Genomic DNA, 21,056 nt, shown 5'->3' with positions numbered 1-21,056 from the left:
TTGGCAATCCTAGGTGAGTCATTCTTAAATCCCATGGATTTGTCCCTCTGGACAGGACATCCTACTATTTTCTGTTTATTTGGGAAATCTACTATTCGAACAGAATTATCTGAAACAGATGGCATTTACATTTAGGCAATGGAACTCATGGGATGTAATTTGTGTTGCATTTGAAAAAATTAGACGCATTTATGGACCACAAAATGGCCTCTCAGTCAGCAATCCTATAGCCACTTTTCTGGGGACTAAGCCCTAATGTAATTCAACATTATTTATTTATTTTACTAAATATATATCCCACCCTTTCACCCCAAAAAACTTAATATGCAAGTAAAAAGGTAAAGGGACCCCTGACTGTTAATTCCAGTCACGGATGACTCTGGGTTGCGGCGCTCATCTCGCTTTACAAGCCAAGGGAGCCGGCGTTTGTCCTCAGACAGTTTTTCCGGGTCATGTGGCCAGCATGCCTAAGCCGCTTCTGGCAAACCAGAGCAGATAAAAGAATAGGAGTATCTATCCAAGTTTATTTGCACAAAGTTTGTGGGGGAGGTTAGACGATGCTGGCTATTTAATAAGCATTCATTCTGATTTGTCTGAGGGGAGGTTAGATGATGTTGCTGACTTTTAAGCTCAATAATACGGATTTAAAAAACAAAATCCCACAATCCATACGAACACACATTCTTTTTTTGCCATGAAATAAAATAGTTCTCAAATTGCAAAGAAAGCTTAAGTAACTGGACACAGAAGATGAAGTAGTATCAGGGTTAAATTTATAAATGCATTTCTTGCCTTCCTATTTCATACCTGTAGATTCAGTTTGGGAGGGTCTCCCCCCCCCCAGTGTCATCTCTGTTATGCCAATGTTGGGCTTCTTCACCTTTGGCTGTGGTTGCAGGGGAGCAGCAGGAAAAGAGTCGGTCACAGCCACAGGGTGAAATTCACCTGTGATTATTCACGCAGGCTGAGAAGAGATGCTGTTGATTTGTTTTTTACCTATGTGTGATAATATTGTATCTGAAGAGATTTGTTTGTATTCTGAGAACATAATATATATTTGTGTCTGTGTGTGTATTCACACATGCGTACTTAATGTCAGTTCTAAGTGGGATTTCGGGTCTGGATGTAATCACTGACACTAATCTTCCACAACTGCCTGGTGCGACCCGGGCCTCCCTGTCTCAGTGACGTGGAAGGCTTGAATAGATTCGAAAGAAGGCAAGCTTTGTAAAAATAGGTCAGGTTGCCCCTGGAGACGCAGACCAGAGATTTGCATTACAAGGAAGTAACAGGGAAGTAAAGCTTGAAGTTTAACATATGGTGACGGGTGGGAGGGGTCTGAGGAAGGAAAGAGAACCCTGAAGAGTTTGGTTCAGCAGTAGCTACTGCTAACAAATTAAGTCCAGCTCCAGGATTGCTTCTGCATTTGGAAAAATCTGTAAGTGTAGCATTTCCTAGCTCAGTCCAGAGCGGACTTCTCTGGCTGGGATGGATGGGTTGGAGTCCGTAACATCTGGGAGGCTCCAGCCTGGCAAAAACTGATCGAGGAGAAATTCAGTTTGGGTTGCATTTTAACGAAAACGTATGTAATTGTTACTTCCTGAAACAATATGTGAACTGAAACAGAGTTATCCTTCGAAATTCACACTTCTCCAAAATTTGCAAAGCTGTTCTCCAATATTGTGTACAAAAATGTGTATTTTAGGAGGAATTGTGCATGAAATGCATACGTTAGTGAGAAAAGCATACACAAATGGATTTTATTAGGGGGAAGGGCTGGCAAAAAAAAGTGTAGAGTAGGCAGTCACTGATGAAGTTTCACAATTTATTTGTTGATGTTTTTTGTTGAAAAATTCAGCAAACTGATGCAGCAATATGAAGAACTGAACTTAAACTTGGGGGAAATGGGGAACTGAGAGAAACCAAAATTGTTTCCCTGTAGACTCCCCGATGGCCATCTTTGATACAGAGGCATGGGTGCTGCTATTTAGGGTGAACTGAAGGCCAAGACAGGTGTACATGTTAAAAAAGACCGAACCTTGAATGTGTGTTCTAGTTCTCTTTTGGATATACCTGCGCCTGTAGCGTATCAGAGCAAATTGACACAGGTACATTCATGAAGGAACAATGAGTGTTCAAAACCCGTGGGCCGTTTTTTATGTATGCCTTGTTTTGGCCCTCAACTAAGATTCTGTTTGCAGAAAAGAACATTCATTTATGAATGGAGAAGGCACAAAGTGTGGCATTTTATTCCAAAGCTGAGCAAAACCCAGTTTTCAGTCCAGAACAAAAGGTGATTGGCCCTTTTGAATGATTTATCTTTTCCTTGAACATAACACCGAGCACTTTGACCCCCTCCCCACAAGAGGCCCAAAAGCAATGCAATCCACACCTTTGGCAGCAGCGGTGGCTGCTCTTGAGGGAAATGCAACCTCTTGAAGGAAATGGCATAATAAATAACAAACTGCTTGAAAACAAAGACAAAGGACAATTAAATGATATCCATTGTTCAGTCTCTCATAGGAAAAGAATGGGAGTAAATGAGCTTCCTTTTCCAGGGCCGGCCCTGCCACTGGGCAGAAGGAGGTAGCCACTTCAGGCAGCTGATATTGAGTGCTATGAAAGGGGAATAATAGATTCAGAATTGTAGAGTTGGAAGGGGAAATCGTTAGTCAGTTTATTACTGTTGTGCAAGGGGAAAGTAATATGGATTCAGCTGTGCAGCACAGGAAGTAATTGAAATGTGCCTTGTGAAGCCAATCTCTTGTGCCTCTTCACAGTGCACAGGGAGGATGACCAGCTATTGACTCAGAGGCGGCACCTTTGGCTTTAACACTAGACCTAGGGCATGGCCCTGCAGCAGCGTCTCCCATCCTAGTGCCTTAGTACTTCACTGTAACCCTCCTCCTTTCTCCTACCTGCAAACAGCATTCTAGTTTTGTTCCTCATGAGGTCAGCCTGGCAAATGCTGCATTGTCTCTAGTGAGTGCTGCCCCCGGGGTCAACAACAGGGTACCTTATGTCCTCCAAGCTGGAGAACTCTGGTAGATGGCAATGTTAATTACAACAGTAAGGGAAAGAGAAAGCAAGTTTCCTCGTGGATGGAAGATTCTGTATTAGGAGAAGAAATAAGCTCCATGTTCTGCCATGTTCAGTGGTGCAGTCGTGGGGACATATGATGGGGCTTTTTCGGTTCTGGCACCCAGGTTGTGGAACTCCAACTCTAGGGAGATTCCTTTTCTTACAGCTTTTAGATGTTCTGTGAAAACCATTCTATGTTGCCATGTGTTTTGTGCCTATTTTCTCCCTGCTGAGCTTCTGATGGTTTTCAATGTGCTATTTTCATGCTCTTGGATTTTAAAATATTCTCTAAATTGCTTGCTAAGGGACGCGGGTGGCGCTGTGGGTAAAAGCCTCAGCGCCTAGGGCTTGCCGATCGAAAGGTCGGCGGTTCGAATCCCCGTGGCGGGGTGCGCTCCCGTTGTTCGGTCCCAGCGCCTGCCAACCTAGCAGTTCAAAAGCACTCTTGGGTGCAAGTAGATAAATAGGGACCGCTTACTAGCGGGAAGGTAAACGGCGTTTCCGTGTGCGGCTCTGGCTCGCCAGAGTAGCAATGTCACGCTGGCCACGTGACCCGGAAGTGTCTTCGGACAGCGCTGGCCCCCAGCCTCTTTGAGTGAGATGGGCGCACAACCCTAGAGTCTGTCAAGACTGGCCCTTACGGGCAGGGGTACCTTTACCTTTAAATTGCTTGCTATGTTTATAATAGGAATCCACCTCAGACCCTTTTAAGGACTGAAAGGTGCTATCTAAAAACAGCTTTAGAAGGAAGTAAATAATTCAAAACGTGTGTGAGCTTGGAGGCTGGGAAGATACAAATCCAGGCCAACGCTTGAGATGCTGAAGGATCTGCTGCTGGTGGTTCCAATGGCACTGTCCCTTGTACCATCATTATCTGTTGGAGCAGGAGATCAATTTTCCTTGACCGTGCCTGGGCATGATTTCAGTTGTTAGGTGTTTAAACAAGGCCTATTGGGTTATTTATCTGGCTGATAAAGAGCAGATAATAACCACTGAAATGGAGCGGTCACCCCAGCTGTCAAGGCAGCTGGACTTTGCGCTGTCACATAACTGTTTCTCCAAACGGCAGGAGGGTTAAAGTCAACCCCTGTGAACTGGGACATATGTAAATGTGCAGTCACCCCACCAAAGCCAGCCAATAGCTGCACCCACCGGGTTGCAGCTGCTTCCCAAGAAGCCATGGGATTCAGGTTTGGAAAATTTATTTGCCTTTCCCGATTTTCTTCTGCCTTTTTCTCTCACATGAAAGCCCAAGGTGGGTTACATTAGCAAAATAAATGCAATAAAACCAATAAAGCCACAATGACAATTCCAATCATCATTCAAACCACTGTTCACCATAATTCAAACGCATTTAGCAGCTGCACCATCCCATGCATGCCTACTCTGAAGTAAGCCCCACTGGGTTTGCTTCTAGATAAGTGTGTATCGGGTTGCAGCCATATGCGAATCAAACTATCAGTTGTCTGAAACTGGAATTGAAATTAAATTAATAAAAGTGTTTTGAACTAAAAAAGGTTTTGCCCATTTCCTGGAGTTTGACAGCCTGATCATTTTTACTTGGAACTTCCACTTAAATCAGTAGGTCTTTACTTCCTAGCAAGTGTGCATGGGATTGTAGTCTCCTTAGAGTCCATTTTGGGCAGCTTTGCTCAGTAGAGAGTTCAATTTAAAAGAGAGGGGAACCTGTAGCCCTGGACCTGAACCTCTGTGGTTGGACTCTAACTCTCATCACTCCCTGCCAGCATGACCAATGATCAGGCATGATGGGACTTGTAGTCTAACAACCTCTGGGTTGCCACAGATCACCCTTTCTGCACTATACTACGCTAGCTGAAATGTCTTGACTCCTCAAGAACTCACGTAGGATCTTACAAACTACGAGGGATTTTTAAAGAGAAACCCTACTTTTGTGCTAACAATAGGGTGACAGATGCAATCTTTTCAAAGTGTATATGCCTAAGGCTGGGTACACATCTTGCCTCTAAAGCACTTTTAAAGATTACTTCCCCCAATGAATCTGAACTGTAGTTTCTTAAGGGTGCTGGGAATGTAGCTCTGTGGTGGGTAAACTACATCTCCCAGGGTTCTTTGGGGGAGGAAGCCATGTGCTTTAAATGTATGGTGTTTATGCAGATTTGATCCTACACATAGCCTGTAACATCGTCCATGACAGAGCAGTAATAATGTAGTCCAGGAACAAGCTTCCTCTGTCCCCTTGTTACAATGAGATAAGCTTTCTAACTTAATCGTATTAGAGAGTTAACCTTAGGATTTTTCTTTAAGTGAAATGTCAGTTAGGATTTAACCGAACTTCTCATCCTTCTTCATTCCATCGGCAAGAGAAATATGTCTCATTGGATAGATCCAGGCATACAATGCAATCCTAACCATGTCTACTCTATTGAATTCAATGGGACTTACTCCCAGGCAAGGATGGACAAAATCTGTCCACTTGGTTTCTCATTTTTCCACTTACTCCCCTTTCCTTAGCAATCTGCATTTTTAAAAAATTCCCTCGTGAAAATTTGTCAGCATTTTAGTGCAAATTTCTCCTAATAAGCACATTTTGCACATACAACCTAACAAGCAGATTCCTCTCATACAATGCATTTTTGTATGCTATTTCCAAGAATATAAGCACTTGTATGCACACCCTTCCCTAGCGGCTGACAACAGGGATGGTGGCAGAGAGATCGGGACAGGCAGGCGGCAGTGTGCACCAGGTTTCCGAATGCTGAGCTTCACTCTCACTTACTGAGAGGCACAAGCCATGGGAAGCTTAGTGGCCCAGCCAATTCAATGGTCCTGCCACTGCGATTACACCACAATGAGGTCACTGGGTCCTTTTTTAAAAGTGTGATTTCAATGTCACAGATTTCCTGTTTAGGAGAGTTGCAATACAGTTTTTCATCAGAGACACAGCATGTCTTCTGGTTCAACAGGAAAATCCTTCCTTAATTTTCTGAAGTTCTGGAAGAAGGCTTCACTACATTTGCAAATGTTGCCGCTTCTGAAGTTTGCAGTATGTTGTTGCCTTTAGTATTTGAGCACTTCACAAAGGGCCCCAATCCAACGGTGTCTTTAAGCACCTTGCCCCTACATCGTCTTACAAGAAGCAGCTCATCAGAGAACTATTAATACTTTCCCATTGCTGTCTGAAAGTTCTCTCGTCTGCCAAACAGGAGGCAGAAGCTACCAGCACCAGTGGAAACTCCTGACATGGGACATTTAGGGGCAGACACAGGATCTGCAGGATCCTGTGCAGACTGTGCTGTCGTCACGTGATGACAATGGGCCCAATCAGGCCTAGGAGCTGCTGAAGTATGGGGAGTTGCATTTTCTCCTTGCGCTCTCCTCCTCCTGCCCTGCTGGGACTGTGGATGCAGCAATCTATCAAATCCCACTTCTGCTGACCAAAGATTACATATTGTCCAACTTTTCCAGAGCCAAAACCAGGACGTGCATCATCCAGGTGAGTCACGTGACCTGCACTATGCTCTGAAACCCCAAAAATGCTTTTTCAGGGCCGTGATTGCATGCGATGCCCCAAAAAAAGGTTTTTCAGATGTTTTGGGGTTTTTTTTAAGGCTGCCATGATCTTGCATGGGAAAACAGGATGTCCCATTTTTCCTGGGGCACTTGGGAGATATAAGATCAGGGTTACGGCCTAAGCTAGTAATGCTTTAGTCCTATTGAGATCAGTGGGGATTAAGTTAGTGATACTTGGTCCAACAAAATATTATCAAATCCACAGCTGGCTCAAAATCAACCTGTTCAATTTTTTTAAAGAAGCTGCAAAGGTTTTTCTTCTTCTGAATATGGCAGGATCACACCATGTAATGAAGGAATCACACTCAGCCTTGGTACAATTTGAATAACATGGGAAGCCCTTCTTAGGTTATTTAGGTAGAGCCAATGAAGTGCTTTCTAACATTCCTGGTTGTGTTTGGAGAAATCACAATGTGTTTGGATGTCTACACTAGATATTTTAAGACACAATAATTGAGACACAAACCATTTATGTATTCAACAGCTATGATTTTATTGAGCTTAACAGCAGACATTTAAAAAATAGGTAAATTGATTTCCTAACAACAAAATTTGAATTAGGGACTGATACACATTGGAGCTTTGTGTGTAAAGAAAGCCTTCTTTGACTACCACTAGACCACACTGTAGGTTTATGGGTTTTGTTAGAATAACTCATTTTCTTTTTTTAAAAAAAGCCTGCAAAGTACAAGATTGAATGGGATGGGGGGAAAGCTGCTGAAAATAGAGCTTTTGCTTTTGAGGTTAAACATTTGGCGACTTAACCATTAAAACCCATGATTGTGTGGATATTTCATTACTAATATCTAGTGCCCAAATTCTGCTCTATTAATCCAATATTTAATGTGATACGTTTGCAGCCTAGCCATTTTCAACTGCTTTTGTATCACCGATAGCCACATGAGATCCAAGTAGCCACACAATCAATGTAAATGCTAAGGCGGTTGTTTCATCAAGCCTTTTGCCTTTCCAGATGGCACAGTGCAGCTTCTCCTCCCCTGCTGCGCTGTTCTGAGGGTTCTTCCAACCCCCCTAGAGCCAATTTCGCAGTGTGCCCTGGGAAGCTAGCCCCATTGTGGAAGCCCTTAGGGCTTCCATTGACAGGACTCACTTGCTGAATCTAGATTTTCCGTTTTATTATATGCTCAGATGTTATGACTGAAAGGAAGAAATAATCACCTCACTGCATGGAACAAAGTTTATCCTCGGCGTGCTTAGCTTTCCCTGTGCATTAATGTGTTAGACATGGGTGAGCATGAAAACATGGAATAGTAGAGTTTCATTTGAGGTGGGTAAGTCCTGGGAGGACTGTACCACATATATTACATGATCTTTAGAGCTGGCTTTCAGACACATGGGCTTATTGGTCAGTGTTGATGGTGATTGTATTCCAGAAATATCAGGAGCGTCTGGGGTCCCTACCCGTCACATTTCATTACATATAGTGCTGTACGGCTGACTCTGCTTGTCACCAATTTGTGAAGTAGGGGAGTGAATCTGCAGCCCACTCCTGCATAAGATGATCTCCAAATCTAGACCACAGAGGCTGCAACTGACTTTCTTTTTTTGAGAATGTATTTGCTCTTTGCCCCGGTGCATCCTTCCACCACTGTTTACACCCTAAAGAGTGAAGAAGACTGGCTTGTCTTATTTAATTTTACTATCTCCCCCTCTCACACATTACATCTAATACTTCCCTGCTCTCACATGCCTTTACTTTTCCTACTTAGCCCAACTTTCCTCCCCTCCTTCTTTCCTCCCCTTTCCCAAGGGTTCTAGAATGGAATGCTTGCTTCCATTTCACCTTTGAACCCTCCAACTGCTACAGAAGCAACAATTCCCAGAACATGCGCTGCTTTCCGCTAAGTAGACATCACTCGAGACATGCCATAGCCTAACAAAATGGCTGAAATGCAGCAAGAACATATCCCATTCTTCACTCATTTAATCATTATTCCTCATGAGCAAAAGCCATCAAAATATTCAACATACCATTACTTGACTGGAGAAGGAGATAGAGAAAAGACGGATTTTTTTCCTAGCATGTGTTCTGTTTCCATGAAAGCACACTTAATTTTGCCTTGCTAATGGCCAAACCATGTGAAAGCTTTGATTTTCTACATTGCTTAAAACAAGCCGAGGGCTATATTAGTCCAATAGCACTGGTGAATCTCAGTGAATATCCTGGGTTAGAAATACAATCTCAATGTGGAAATTTTATATGCTTTTGTCTAGCTCAGATATCACCCAGGAATGGATTTTAGTCCACGCTAACATCACGCATAAACGGTAAACGGCGTTTCCGTGTGCTGCTCTGGTGCCGGTTCGCCGGAGCAGCTTCGTCACGCTAGCCACGTGACCCGGAAGTGTCTGTGGACAGCGCTGGCTCCCGGCCTCTAGAGTGAGATGAGCGCACAACCCTAGAGTCTGGCAAGACTGGCCCGTACGGGCAGGGGTACCTTTACCTTTACTAACATCATGCATTATACAGACGACTAAGCAGCTCTGAGTCTGGTCAGCGCCTGGGTGGGTGACTGCCTGGGAACTGCATAGCACCACCTTGGCCTGTGATCAGAATAAATAAATATTGTCCCAATTTTATTTTTTCTTACAAACAACTTTCATTGAGTGGGGGGATTTTGATGTTAGATTAGGTAGGGACTGATATGTCATTGGAAAAAGAGAGCATTTAAGCACTTGTCCTAAGCAAACGTAGTTTTTACACATGTTTTGGAAGTATGGATGAATATACTTTGTGCTAATGTTTTGTAAGACCCCTCTAAGACAAGAAGGAACACAGCGTTCAGAAAATAATTGACTCAGGTCTAGTTTGATAAGAGAACCTGACAAAAAATGTGAACATAGGACTGCTAGTATTTACAATTGTCACAACTTACCTATTAACACACATGCACATTGGTTAAGAACCAGTGCTTTAATGTCTGGGGAGCAGTGGAACATTGTCTTTCAGCAAAAGCAATGAAACACAATACACAAAGTATCTCCCAAATGCTAATGTTTATTTCAATCACTCAATTCTGTGCTTTTCTCATGAACAAGCTCAGTCAATAGAGCATGAAACTTGGGTGAAAGATTCCTGCGTTGCAGGGGGTTGGACTAGAACTCTGTGATTCTAAGGTCTGAATAAAGACAGCCATTGGGGCTTGTTTTAGTCAAGAGAGAGAAAATGTCTGTTTTAGGCTCCTTACTGTTACCTATATTCTTTAGCACTTGCTACATTTTCACTAAAGGAATTGCTCTGTCTAAGTTGCATACTGACCCCTACTTGTGTGGATTGTCCCAGCAACATGGTTCTTTATTCTAAATAACACCTACGTATCACTAGCAGAGGATGCAACTGCCATTTCCCACAGTCATTGGCAGTACTGGTTGAATAATCCACTAACCGCACAATCCTATACATGTCTACTCAGGAGTCCCACTGAATTAATTCAGGCTTTGTCCCAGATAAGTGTGTGTATAGGATTGCAGCCTGCATTTCCCCCTAAGCCAGGTGTGGGGGAACCTTTTGTCCTCCAGATGTTGTCCCATCATCCCTACCCATAGAGGCTGATGGGCATTGTAGCTAAGTAACATCTGGAGGGCAAAACATTCCCCACACTTGCCCTCAGCTGAAGAGAAGGTGGCTATTGAGTTGAAATGGCTGAATCCCCAGATTTCTGTGGCTAAGCAAAGAGAAATCATCTGAGCAGGATGGAATACAAGATTAGAAGGTGCTGGGGTGGAGCGAAACAAGGTAGAAAGCTGCTACAAGTATGATAGAATTTGTTCTGGAACCAAAGATTGGGCAAACAGAACCACAAGGAAATCAGAAGACTTCAGACCAAATGAGCTGTCCTCTTGGAAGACTGCATAGGAGATGCTACAGTGCATTTTTGGGTGGTTATTCCTGCTGGAGCAGAGAAATTGAAATACATTCATGCAGGGCTTTTTTTGTGACAGTACTTACTGGTTTGGAGCACCAGCACCTCTCTCTTTTTTTGCTGCCCATGGCAGCCATTTTGTGCTGGCACCCACGGCACTTTTATCAATTTATGAATACTGGCACATTGTTTTTTTAATTAAAAAAAAAGCACTGCATTCATGGAACCAGAAAGAGGCAGAGGGCATGAATCAGCCAAACCTAAGCACTTATGTAATGATTCAATACTTAATTACATGCTTAAACTGCTCAGTTGTGTTTTTTGTTTAACACTCAAGTTTGGCTTGATTATGTCCAGGTAGATTAAGGCAATATGTAGTTGTGCTATTAACACTCTGGTGTTTACTTCCTATATTATGTATCAAGGTTATAAAATATGGAATGTTCCTTTTAGTTCTGGAACCAGGGGTTTCCAGACCCTCAGTAGAAATGCTATTGAATAAAGTATGGTAGCTACACATACTTGGCGGCAAGTAAGATTTATATTACCTGCCAAATAGTCAAGAGGCACTGAATAGGCATTAGAAGCAGAAATAATTGCAATCTCATTAACTTTTAGTTAGTAAGGACTAACCCAAAATTTCACTGGTGTGGACAGCAAGGTGTCTTTCTACTAATGGCCCGCTGGCATTTAAATGTGGTTATTAGTATAAAAAGTGGATGAACAGTGTACTTTAATTACAGTGCTAGAATTGTTGGCAGAAAGTATAAGATCCATGAACTGTGGGGAAAGTCCCAGAAACCATCTTTGAAGATACATGCCTCATTCACCTATCTCATGGTTCTGGCCCATTGAGCTGGCTCACAGAATAAACTGGTTGCCCATGAAAGCAGTCCCAGAAACCCCTGGAAGCATGTTCTCATGGGTGTATTTATTTGATTTCTATCCTGCCATTCCTCCAAGGAGCTCAGGGTAGTATATGTGGGCTTATTCCATTTTCTTCCTCACATTGTTGAGATGCAAATTAGGGTGAGAGAAAATGACTGGCCTCAAGTCACCCTACAACTTCATTGCTGAGTGAACCTAGGCCTCCTCCACAGTCCCAAAACACATAATTGCTGCCCCAAGAGTGACCTGGGTATTTCCACATATGACCAACAGACTTTGCATGGATGGCAAGAGGCAAGCTTCCTAAATATCTGAGCTAGTTTAACTGAGATCATGAGCTAGACAAGGCTGCAAAGAAGAAGGAAAATCACCTAAGGTGGTTGAACTATATAGCAACACTGTACATGAGTTACCTGGGATCTTGTCACTGTTAATGGATCCAGAAACAAATCTTGATCTTTAAAGCAAGTCGCTACCTGCTGTAGAGAATACCTTGTTTCATGACAGACCCTTGTAAAATCTGAGACTAGAGGCAGAATGCTCCTGTGGGCCCAGAACGCAGAGGCCCAATTAAAGCCCACGCAGGCACAGCTCTGAATAAAGCTAGTCAGCTGCCCAGGCTGGAAAAAGTGGGGGAAGACTAAACAGATGGTGCCTGCTTCTCATCCCGAAGCCCGGTCTGCATTTGCCCTGGAACTGCATATGTACAGACCTGACTGGTGAATCATGCATGCAGCAGCCATTTAAGTGCACCATCCCCTATCTGGTGAGGAGCACACATTGGAAAGCCTGCTTCCCTGCAAATGTGGTCCCTAGTTGGATCAGGCTAGCTGACCCAGGGCGAATGGAAACTACACCAGTTTATATGCAGCCCCATTGCAGAGAATGGAAAGCGGCCTGAGGAGGTCAAGGCAAAACAAGTACGGTATATGGAATTTTGTTCAAACAGTGTGGCAACTGGAGAGGGAGAGAGGTCTGCATACATGTACATGCATACATGGAAAGGACCAGCTCTGAGCAAAGGAGACAGACCTGGCCTAGCTGCTTGGACCCGGGCCTTTCAGTTCTCCTTTTGAAAAAGCCGAGAGCGGAGAATCCCCCAATGTAATTCTCCATTAGATTGGTGACAATATTTTGTTACTGGGTGGTGGTTGTTGTTTTTCAAAAACATGCTTCTGGCATTTATTGTCTCAGCTGGAGGCTAACAAGAGTCAGATGAGAAGATCTCAAATGTCCCTTCTATGTCTATGTAAGCCTATGATGCAAGGCCTGTATTTTATCTGAGTTTTGCATTCAGAGGCACTTCACAAATAATGAATATTATCACAATGATTAACTTATCTTGCCTTCCCTCCTCTTGTTTCAGCATCATTAAGGGGAAATGGGACCCAAGTTTATTAAAAAAGAGCCAGCCATGATGTTTTGCAATTCAAACATCTGCAGAAGCTTGACTGCTTTGAAAAATAAAATCTGTGTAGATGAATCAAGTACCTGAGAGTCTGGGACAGTAATAATAGTAAGTAGTAAGTCTCAGGAAGAGGAACAGGAGAGTATCTCTGCCTATTTGCTTCTTCACTCACCCTCCCTTCTCAAAATACCCCCCCCCCAACCAACTGGGCCAATTCTCAGCCATCACGTGTTCAGATCAGCATTTTCCATTCAGATTCTATGGACATTAACTGACCTGTCTGAAACCCTCTATGATTTTAAATAGGTCCCCTGAACCCACCCCAGCATCAATTTTAAAATACAGGAAATTCCCTTCAAGCTGTGTACACACAGATACACACTGAAATTGGACGATAAGAATACATATGTGAACACCCCCAGCCCCCAGTCCCCCCCTTTGCCTAACACCTTCCCCCTTTGTTGAAACCCAGCTTCATTTATGTAGGTAGGCATCCAACCAGAGTGCTCCAGATTTCTTTAGGGACCTGTGGAGGAAGAAGAAGAAGAAGAGTGTTCCCAGTGTTGGCATGTTCCTGCATTTACGTGTGCATAGGATACTCGCGAGTAGCAACAGGGTGGGGCCATGCTTCTCAATACTGTCTCAGGTGTTGCATCCCTGTCGCCGAACCACCCCCCAACCTTTTCAGAGGACTGGAAAGCAAACTCTTCACACAAAGCAGGGCACACAATTGTGTGAGCATCCTGTTCACATGCAGCCCCTCTGCAGGAGCAGCTGCTTGCACGAAGAGTCTCACTTTCAGACCTCCACAATCAACATGGAAAGGTCAAATGGCAGTCCTGCTCCTGTTGCTATATATGGGTGCCCTACATGCAAGTAAAAACATGAATAGGGCTACACTCCTCTTACCAAATCTGGATTTATAGGGCATGTTGATAACAACCTATACTTAAATTGTGAATTCCAATAGTTATTTAATGACCAAGGCACATTGTCTTCCTGGACAGTTCTTCCAATGGATTGCACAGGAGCATTTAAATGCCTGTAAAGGTGCCTGGCATTCCAGTACTGCCTCCTTTTCTCCTTCCATTACCGGGTTCCAGCATATCATTTGTTTCATAAACGCTGTATTTGTCAATTTCATCTCGCTCTGCCTCACTGAAAGTCAGGGCAGTACATACATCATTTTCTTATTTTTCTCTTTCACAACAACCTAGTAAAAGCTGGCTGGCTTGAACAACGGCAACTACTGTGCTTTAAAAGGAATAGGCAAGGTAATGTCTACAGGCCAAGCTCACTTGCAGAGGATTCCCAGCTCTAAACATGTCTGCAGCAAATGTCTGCACAGCAGTTGAGTTGGTTGAAGGTTCTGCCAAGGATATGGGCTACGGGCCCTAGATGCGCTAGGTGAACACACTGAAAACCCCCGCCCGTTCTCTTACCCAACAATGTCTGAGAATGCTTTCATGATAGGCTTTTCTTCATAAGGGACATTGTACTTGGCACAGAGGGACCTCACCAACGGTGCTATCTTGTGGTAGTTGTGGCGCGGCATCGTGGGAAACAGGCTATGGTAAAACAGAAAGGAGAAAGCTTGAGGAAGGCCTCCATAGACTCCGTCCTTGGGGAAATGCACTGCACTGCACTGCCTTGCACGTTTGCTTACAGGAATAAGCAGCAAAATGTAGTAGTAGATTAAGGGACTGTACCCACTTCAGACTGCAAGTGTGTGGTCTCTGCTGGTAGAAAACTAGCACTGAATGGAGGAGGCTGGGTTAGAACCCTAGACCCTGATGCTGCGTTTTACTTGCAGTAATTTTTTTAACATGGGAAGGCATTCAAAAGTAGCCTCCTCATCTAGTAGCTTGAAGGTGAACATCCCTGTACATCCCTGAAGGCTCTGCCAACCCACTCTGCTGCATGAGTGCATGGCTGGGGTAGGTGTGGGTGTGGTCAGTGCAGACAGCCCAGCACTGAAACATTAGCAGAAGTCATCCAGACTTCCTGAGCAATTGTTTCCTGCTTTTTGTATCTAACACCGAGGTTTTAATTAAACCATATTGTAATGTAATGTTCTTTTGCTGTTAGGCACTGTAGCCACTTAGTGTGCAAGTGTGGGATAGAAATAAGTATTTCAAAAATAACAGCAAGGTAATAATTACCTTGTTTTTTGCCCTTCCTTATTTATGGGTTTCCAGTTCCCCCAGGGGGATTCTATTGTATCTTATAGGGTCTATTCTTTCTAGCAAAGTTCCTTCAGGCCCAAACATTGCATACTTACTGGTGCTCTATTTGAAAGTTCAGGTGTCCACTGAACCAGTCGTTGAAAAAGGATTGTTCAATGTTGCAGGTAGCTGCCAACTGCAGAATTCAAGGAGACAAAACAGTGAATCTTAATGAAGCCCAGACTTGGAAGCAGATCAAGTGGATTTCATAAGAAGCTCTGCTCTTCTGTCACTGTCTGTGGTTCTAATGCCACACTCGGCCATCTTCTATTCTAAAGCCACAATCCAAGGAAGTCTCAGATTGCACCTGTTTACACAGGAATTCCCTTGATCTCTCTACCAGTCTCTGGTTTTAATTGCCGTGTTGTTTTAAGGGGATTGTTCTATTCCCTCTTTTAATTATGAATGTTTATATTTTAATGTTCATGTCACTGGTTTTTATATTTTCAAAATTGCCAAGAACCCCATTTTGGCACATAGAGGTTTAATAAATTAAGAAATAATAGTAATTGTGCAAGGGCTTCCATGTGGCCCTCTTGTTTAAATGAGGGCCATTTAATTTAAGCAAATGTTCTTCCCATGGCCACTGCACTGCTTAAATAGGTCCATCAGTTTTGGAAGCCTGAACCAAGAAATCTAATGTTGGAAATAGTTATAACATGTGGTCTGGAGCCACTTCAAATATACCTTGTATACATGGCAGCAAAGAACTTCATGGACGTCTGTAGTGCAGTTGTCAGAAATATGACATTCACTCATATATCAATGGGGAACGGGCTATCTACCACCAAAAATGTAATTTTAAGGGTTAGTTATGGCAGAGGTCAGGAGCAATTGGAGGGTTGCTGCTGCTCTGCACATGGCCTACCAGCAGCAATCACTGCTCCTTATTGGGAGGGAGAGAAGGGAAGCTGCTGGGTGCTGTGTGGGTGCATCGACAGAGACCATCTGCCACTCCCACTGATCTGCCTGCACAGCACCAAACTTCCTCAGTTAGCTTTATTTTTAGAAGAATCCCATGACACGGACACAAAGGCTTACGTTTTCCCCAGATTGCACCCCACAGTGCAATCCCAGAAATCCCACCAAGTTCAGCAGCGCTTGCTGTCTCATTAAGGCTGTGCAAGATTTCAATAGTTCAGACTTTAGCGACCCAGTTTACCTGAGCACTGAGCCAATCTCTGTGCTTGTCATTGTCGATTTCCATTGGGATGTGATTCATCTGTGTGACCCATACAAACCAGTGACTTTCCATGAACCTTAAAAAAAGACAAAACCGACACAATTCAGCCTTGTATATCTGGATAGATTAATCCTTGGACAAAACTGTGCTCCGTTAGTGCAGGGGAAATGGAATTCTTGCCTGAATAATCAAAGGAGAGCCTCCCCCATTCTGTGCAGACAAACATCTTAGCGGTTGCTAGGTTTTCCAGTGGAAAGGGTAATTGGCATTTTGCTCTGCCTTTCTATATTGTGAGACACTTTCCAGTCACTTATTTAATAATTTGCATATTCATTTTCTATCTTAAGCAGAGACAAGACAGCTGTTCATTTGGGATAAAAGAATGTTGTTGGACTTCAGTTCCCATCATCCCTAGCCACTGCCCATGCTGGCTGTGACTAGTGGGAGCTGAAGTCCAACTATATCTATTTGCCATCAATTCCCTGCCCCTGCTGTAGCCAGGTAGCCTGTATTTTAAGCAGCTCAAAGAAGAAGTGACCTGGCTATAACCCCCCCCCAAATAATAGACACCCCAGCTTCATAGCAGACTGTGTTTCTCATATTTACTCCTGGCAACAGTACTGGGGAAGGAGGTGAAACTGGAATTTTCCACTGGACTGCTTGACATTTTTTTGTGTCTTCTCCAAGGGATTTCGCCAGTGACAATTATAGTAGCAGAAAGGACTGGTTCGTACATGATTATATTTTCACTTGATAATGGGAGCTTATCTGAACAGCCTAACACAGATACACTGCCAGATTCCCCTCAAGCACAGGGCTGCTAAATGGAGGGAGTTCACCAGATTCATAGGACTGTCATTTATTCAATGAGTCTGAAGATATATTTTTTAATATACTCTGCATACTGTTACCTTAATAATATTACTATTTGTCATAGGATCAATTCAGAAATGCATAAATGAAGACAAATGGATGGAGTTTTTTTGGAATGAATGTGAGCTGTTTGCAAAGATTATCAGAGGACCACCTGCTGATGGCTATCTGAAATAAACAGGATTTAAAATACCGATGGGATGGCAACACAACATTCCTTGGAAGAGGAATGTCACATTTCAGGAAAGTTGTACTCATTTGCCTAGAGGTACCCCAGTGGGGGCATGAAAATCCATGCAAAAGAACTTGCATTCTTAAGAACAAGAAGCACCATGGTGAGGGTGACAATGAAAAGACCTTGGAATCCTGAGGCCTGCCATGCAATCCCAAAGCCTTCTAGTTCAAAGAACAGATCCAAACATGCTTTGCAACCATCTCTGGTAACTAAATCCCTGCAGAACATGTGTGAATGCGTTGAATGTTTGAGAACTCTTGAATAAATAAAACCAATGAAGCACTTTTGAAAACTGTGCACTCCTGCTCCTCCTCAGATCTCGGGCTGCATTCACGGCACAACATTTGGTGTACAGTAAACAAGCACAGGGAAACTTGCCCTCAGAAAAAGAGTGCTAAAAGGGAGGAATAAGTTGGGAAGAGATGGGATACAGCAAAGCCTGAGGTAGAACAAGTCAGCAAAGATAATACAGTGTAGTAGATGAAAGATGGATGACTGATAGAGGTAGAAACAGTGTGATTAGGCTACTCTGAAGACACTCCTTAGTTCCACTGTTAGAAAGGGGAGGCTCAGCAAGAGGGAAACTTTACCTGACAAAGGTGAGGAGACACAAGGATCCCAGAACTCCATAGAAGGGGATATATAAGGTGAAATAGCGTAGGTAGTAACTGAAGGCCCAGGCCAGGTCCTAAGGAGAAAAGGAAGAGGTTACGTGTTGCAAGGGATGCTGCTGGCTGCCTCCCTCCTTCCACCAGTGCTGACTTCCACAGAATATGCAGAGAGATGCCTCTTCATTTACCCCAGGAAGATCTCCTTGGAGTGGCCCAGGCCATTCAACTCCAATGGAATGAATGGGTTTTAATGAAGGCAATGCAGGGTATGGAGGATCTTTCACTTACCGCCCAGAATTTGTGTCTGAACATGGTCATGAAGATTTGCATTTGGAAGTAAACTGGAATGAGGAGAGGTGGAAAAACTGAAAGGAAAACCAGAAGGCATTAGAGGAGGCAGGCAGGCATGAAACATAAAATGGCACCCTGCAGCTGGACAATGACCTTAACATGAAAGTTAGGGTCTGGAGGGAAGTGCTATCACTCTGGGAAAACATGGCAAGAGGTTCTGTTTTGGTCTGTGTTCTATCCAACATCTCAAGATGTTAAAGAGACTAGGATACCTCTGCACCATTCCAGAAAGGCCCAGTGCTTCTACTTACAATCAGTTCAGCTATTTAGAAAACAGCAACCACCCATTTTAACTAGCATTCTGAACCACTTCAAAGTGCAGGTGGGTAATGCCAAGTTTGAATTCTCCACTAGGACAAATGATTCCCCGTATGTAGGAACTAGCACCTCAGTTTTAGAACAGCTAGCTCTCTGGATACAGAGAATTTACGACATGTGGAAATACTTAAAAATTACACTCTAAAATGCTGTAGTCCCAGGAGGATTCTCTTGGTGCTTGTTCCTAGTTTAACTAGAGTTTATAGACCAGTAACATTTATTCTTCACATTGCAAGAACCTGGGAAAAAATATGATGGAGCTCCATGTTTTCTTTAATAGAGTTGTGTGGAGTTGCATCATTTATGCCACAATAGCTAGTGTGGTGTAGTAGTTAGCAAGTTGGACTAGGCCTTCCAAGTTCAAACCCCTACTCAGCAATGAAGATCACTGGATGTAGTCAGTCACAACTTCTCAGCCTAACCTACATTGCAGGCTTGTTGTGAGGATAAAATGGAATATGTGGGGAGAAGAACCATGTATACTGCTCTGAGTTTCTCGTTGGAGGGGTGAGATAAAAATGAAACAATGGCAGAAAGGATAGAGTCGAGAGAGAAATATGTGGCATGATTCCGACTGGATTCTATGAGTTTCCAAATATGGAATACAATGAACGCTCAGAAGTGAATGAAAGGAGATCTACCCTATTGCTGCACATCAGAAATGTAGCAGGAGGGATCTTAATTCCTACACAGGGAGGGGCTTGTTTAATCACAAAGGAATTACAAGCAGGCTCCTACCTGCACTTACATGTAGGAAAGTGAAAGAAGGAAATGGAGATACTCACCAAAAAAGAAGTATTCGTGCTGATGGTTATATGGGAAATATTTCAGCTTCTTCTTTCCATACTGAGGAAAAAGGGGGGGAAAGGGCCTTCTCAGTGGTAGCTCAACAATTGTGGAACTCACTTTCCAGGGAGATTTGCCAAGCTCCCTTTCCTTTTAGGTGTACTTCGAAGCCTTCCTGTTTCAGAAAGCCTGTTAAAGTTACAATCCTAGGTACGTTGCCTAGGAGCAAGTCTGATTATACCGAAATTGCCTTTGTTTTAGTGAACTCCTATATAAATTATCATTGTGCTTCTTGTATTGTTGTTATATTGATTTTTTATTGTTTGAAATTGTATTTGTATCAGATTAATATTGTAAGCTTTTTTCCTGACGATAGAGGATTATATTCACTCATTTAAGCCCACTTGTTATTACATTTCATTTCTGCTATAATTCCCCCATCCCCCGCAAGAACCCCTAATACCGTATTTACATGAGCCATCGAATCTAATGCACACCTCAATTTTCAAAACCTTGAAACAAAAAAAAAGAGTATATGCTGGCAAATGGAAATGCGCACCTTAATTTTTGCAATGTAATTTGGCCAAAAAAGGTGCACATTAGATTCAAGTAAATACGGTATTTACAGTCAGGTTTTCTTGTCGGCTATGGTAAGAAAGAATTGCCATCAGGCAACAAGTCATCATCACCACCACCACCAGCACCATAATCTTATTATTTATACCCCACCCAGCGTATGGGAGGGGGAAATGGAAGGGGGGCCAAGGGAGGAGAATGTGTCCCCAACAATCATTCTGGGCTACCAAAACCATGGTTTTAGCAAGATGGGATCTTTACACCTAGGCTCTATGCATAGTGGGGATGGCAGAACTCCTTTACCATTCTCCACAGTTCACAGTATGGTGGCTCTTTCCTCAATTTTTTGAAAAACTGAAATGACACCACTTTCTTTTAAAGGTTCGTTGTTGGAAAACAGCACACATTTCTTGAGTCTGCTGGCTCAAACCGATTGCTTCGCCTTTGCAAAGGTCAGATAAATGCCAATTTTCTGCTTAGATGGACTTTAGACAAGTGCCAACTGGATGATATGCTGACACTTATGTCCATGAAAGAAAGGAAAACCAACCTCTTTCTTTTCACAACTTTCTATGTTCTGCTAAATCATTTTTCAGTTTTTATTGCTGTTATGATCATAATCACCATTTATAAATAATGATATTATTTTTAAATGTTGCATGTTGTACGGTCTGCGCCAGCAGGCTCACAATCTGATAGACACAATGCTAAGAAGAGTGCAAGCAAATTCAGGCACCTGTTGATTAGGCTACAATTATCAGCTTCGAAATGGCCCAGTGTTGAAGGTTGGCATAGCTCCATTGTTAATTTTGTTTGAACATAATGAATCAGGCCAAATCAAGCGGTGTTCCTCGAGGGCACGCAGCGCTCTAGACACCATGATCAAACAGCATTCCTCTGTGACACAAGGTACAACCTGTACACAACCATGCCCAGTTTGTCCCATCCCTGTTTACTTTGAAAATATTGAGTGCTCTCCTCCTGGCTAAGGCTTGGATTTAACGGCAAGCATCTTCTTAGTATGTGATGCAACAGCACACAGAGTGTTGCCGATTCAGGGTTGCTGTGGCAACCATTTTGCAGAG

At 43.1% G+C, this 21,056-nt stretch overlaps 1 protein-coding gene across 2 annotated transcripts in view; it reads right to left on the bottom strand.

Annotated features, from left to right (window-relative positions):
• Positions 1-7,101: 7,101 nt before the first annotated feature.
• The window catches only part of LOC310666386 (acyl-CoA 6-desaturase-like), a 29,667-nt gene continuing 15,712 nt past the window's right edge, over positions 7,102-21,056 (bottom strand). Inside the window, exons 6-14 of one of the 2 annotated variants that reach the window (XM_083417118.1) lie at positions 19,395-19,455; positions 18,229-18,305; positions 17,920-18,017; positions 16,201-16,297; positions 15,095-15,174; positions 14,256-14,381; positions 9,105-13,339; positions 7,662-8,903; positions 7,102-7,626 (exon numbers count right to left, since the gene is read on the bottom strand). In XM_083417118.1, coding sequence (XP_083273244.1) covers positions 13,288-13,339; positions 14,256-14,381; positions 15,095-15,174; positions 16,201-16,297; positions 17,920-18,017; positions 18,229-18,305; positions 19,395-19,455 — 591 coding nt within the window. In that variant the 3' untranslated portion in view covers positions 7,102-7,626; positions 7,662-8,903; positions 9,105-13,287. Of the gene's footprint in view, positions 8,904-9,104; positions 13,340-14,255; positions 14,382-15,094; positions 15,175-16,200; positions 16,298-17,919; positions 18,018-18,228; positions 18,306-19,394; positions 19,456-21,056 lie in introns of both variants that reach the window. The other variant, XM_083417117.1, reaches the window with a different exon arrangement.

Source organism: Podarcis tiliguerta (genome assembly GCF_965153285.1).
Source record: "Podarcis tiliguerta genome assembly, chromosome: 1".
Lineage (NCBI taxonomy): Eukaryota > Metazoa > Chordata > Lepidosauria > Squamata > Lacertidae > Podarcis > Podarcis tiliguerta.
The sequence above is the reverse complement of the archived record's forward strand: the minus strand, read 5'-3'. Positions and strand labels throughout refer to the sequence as shown.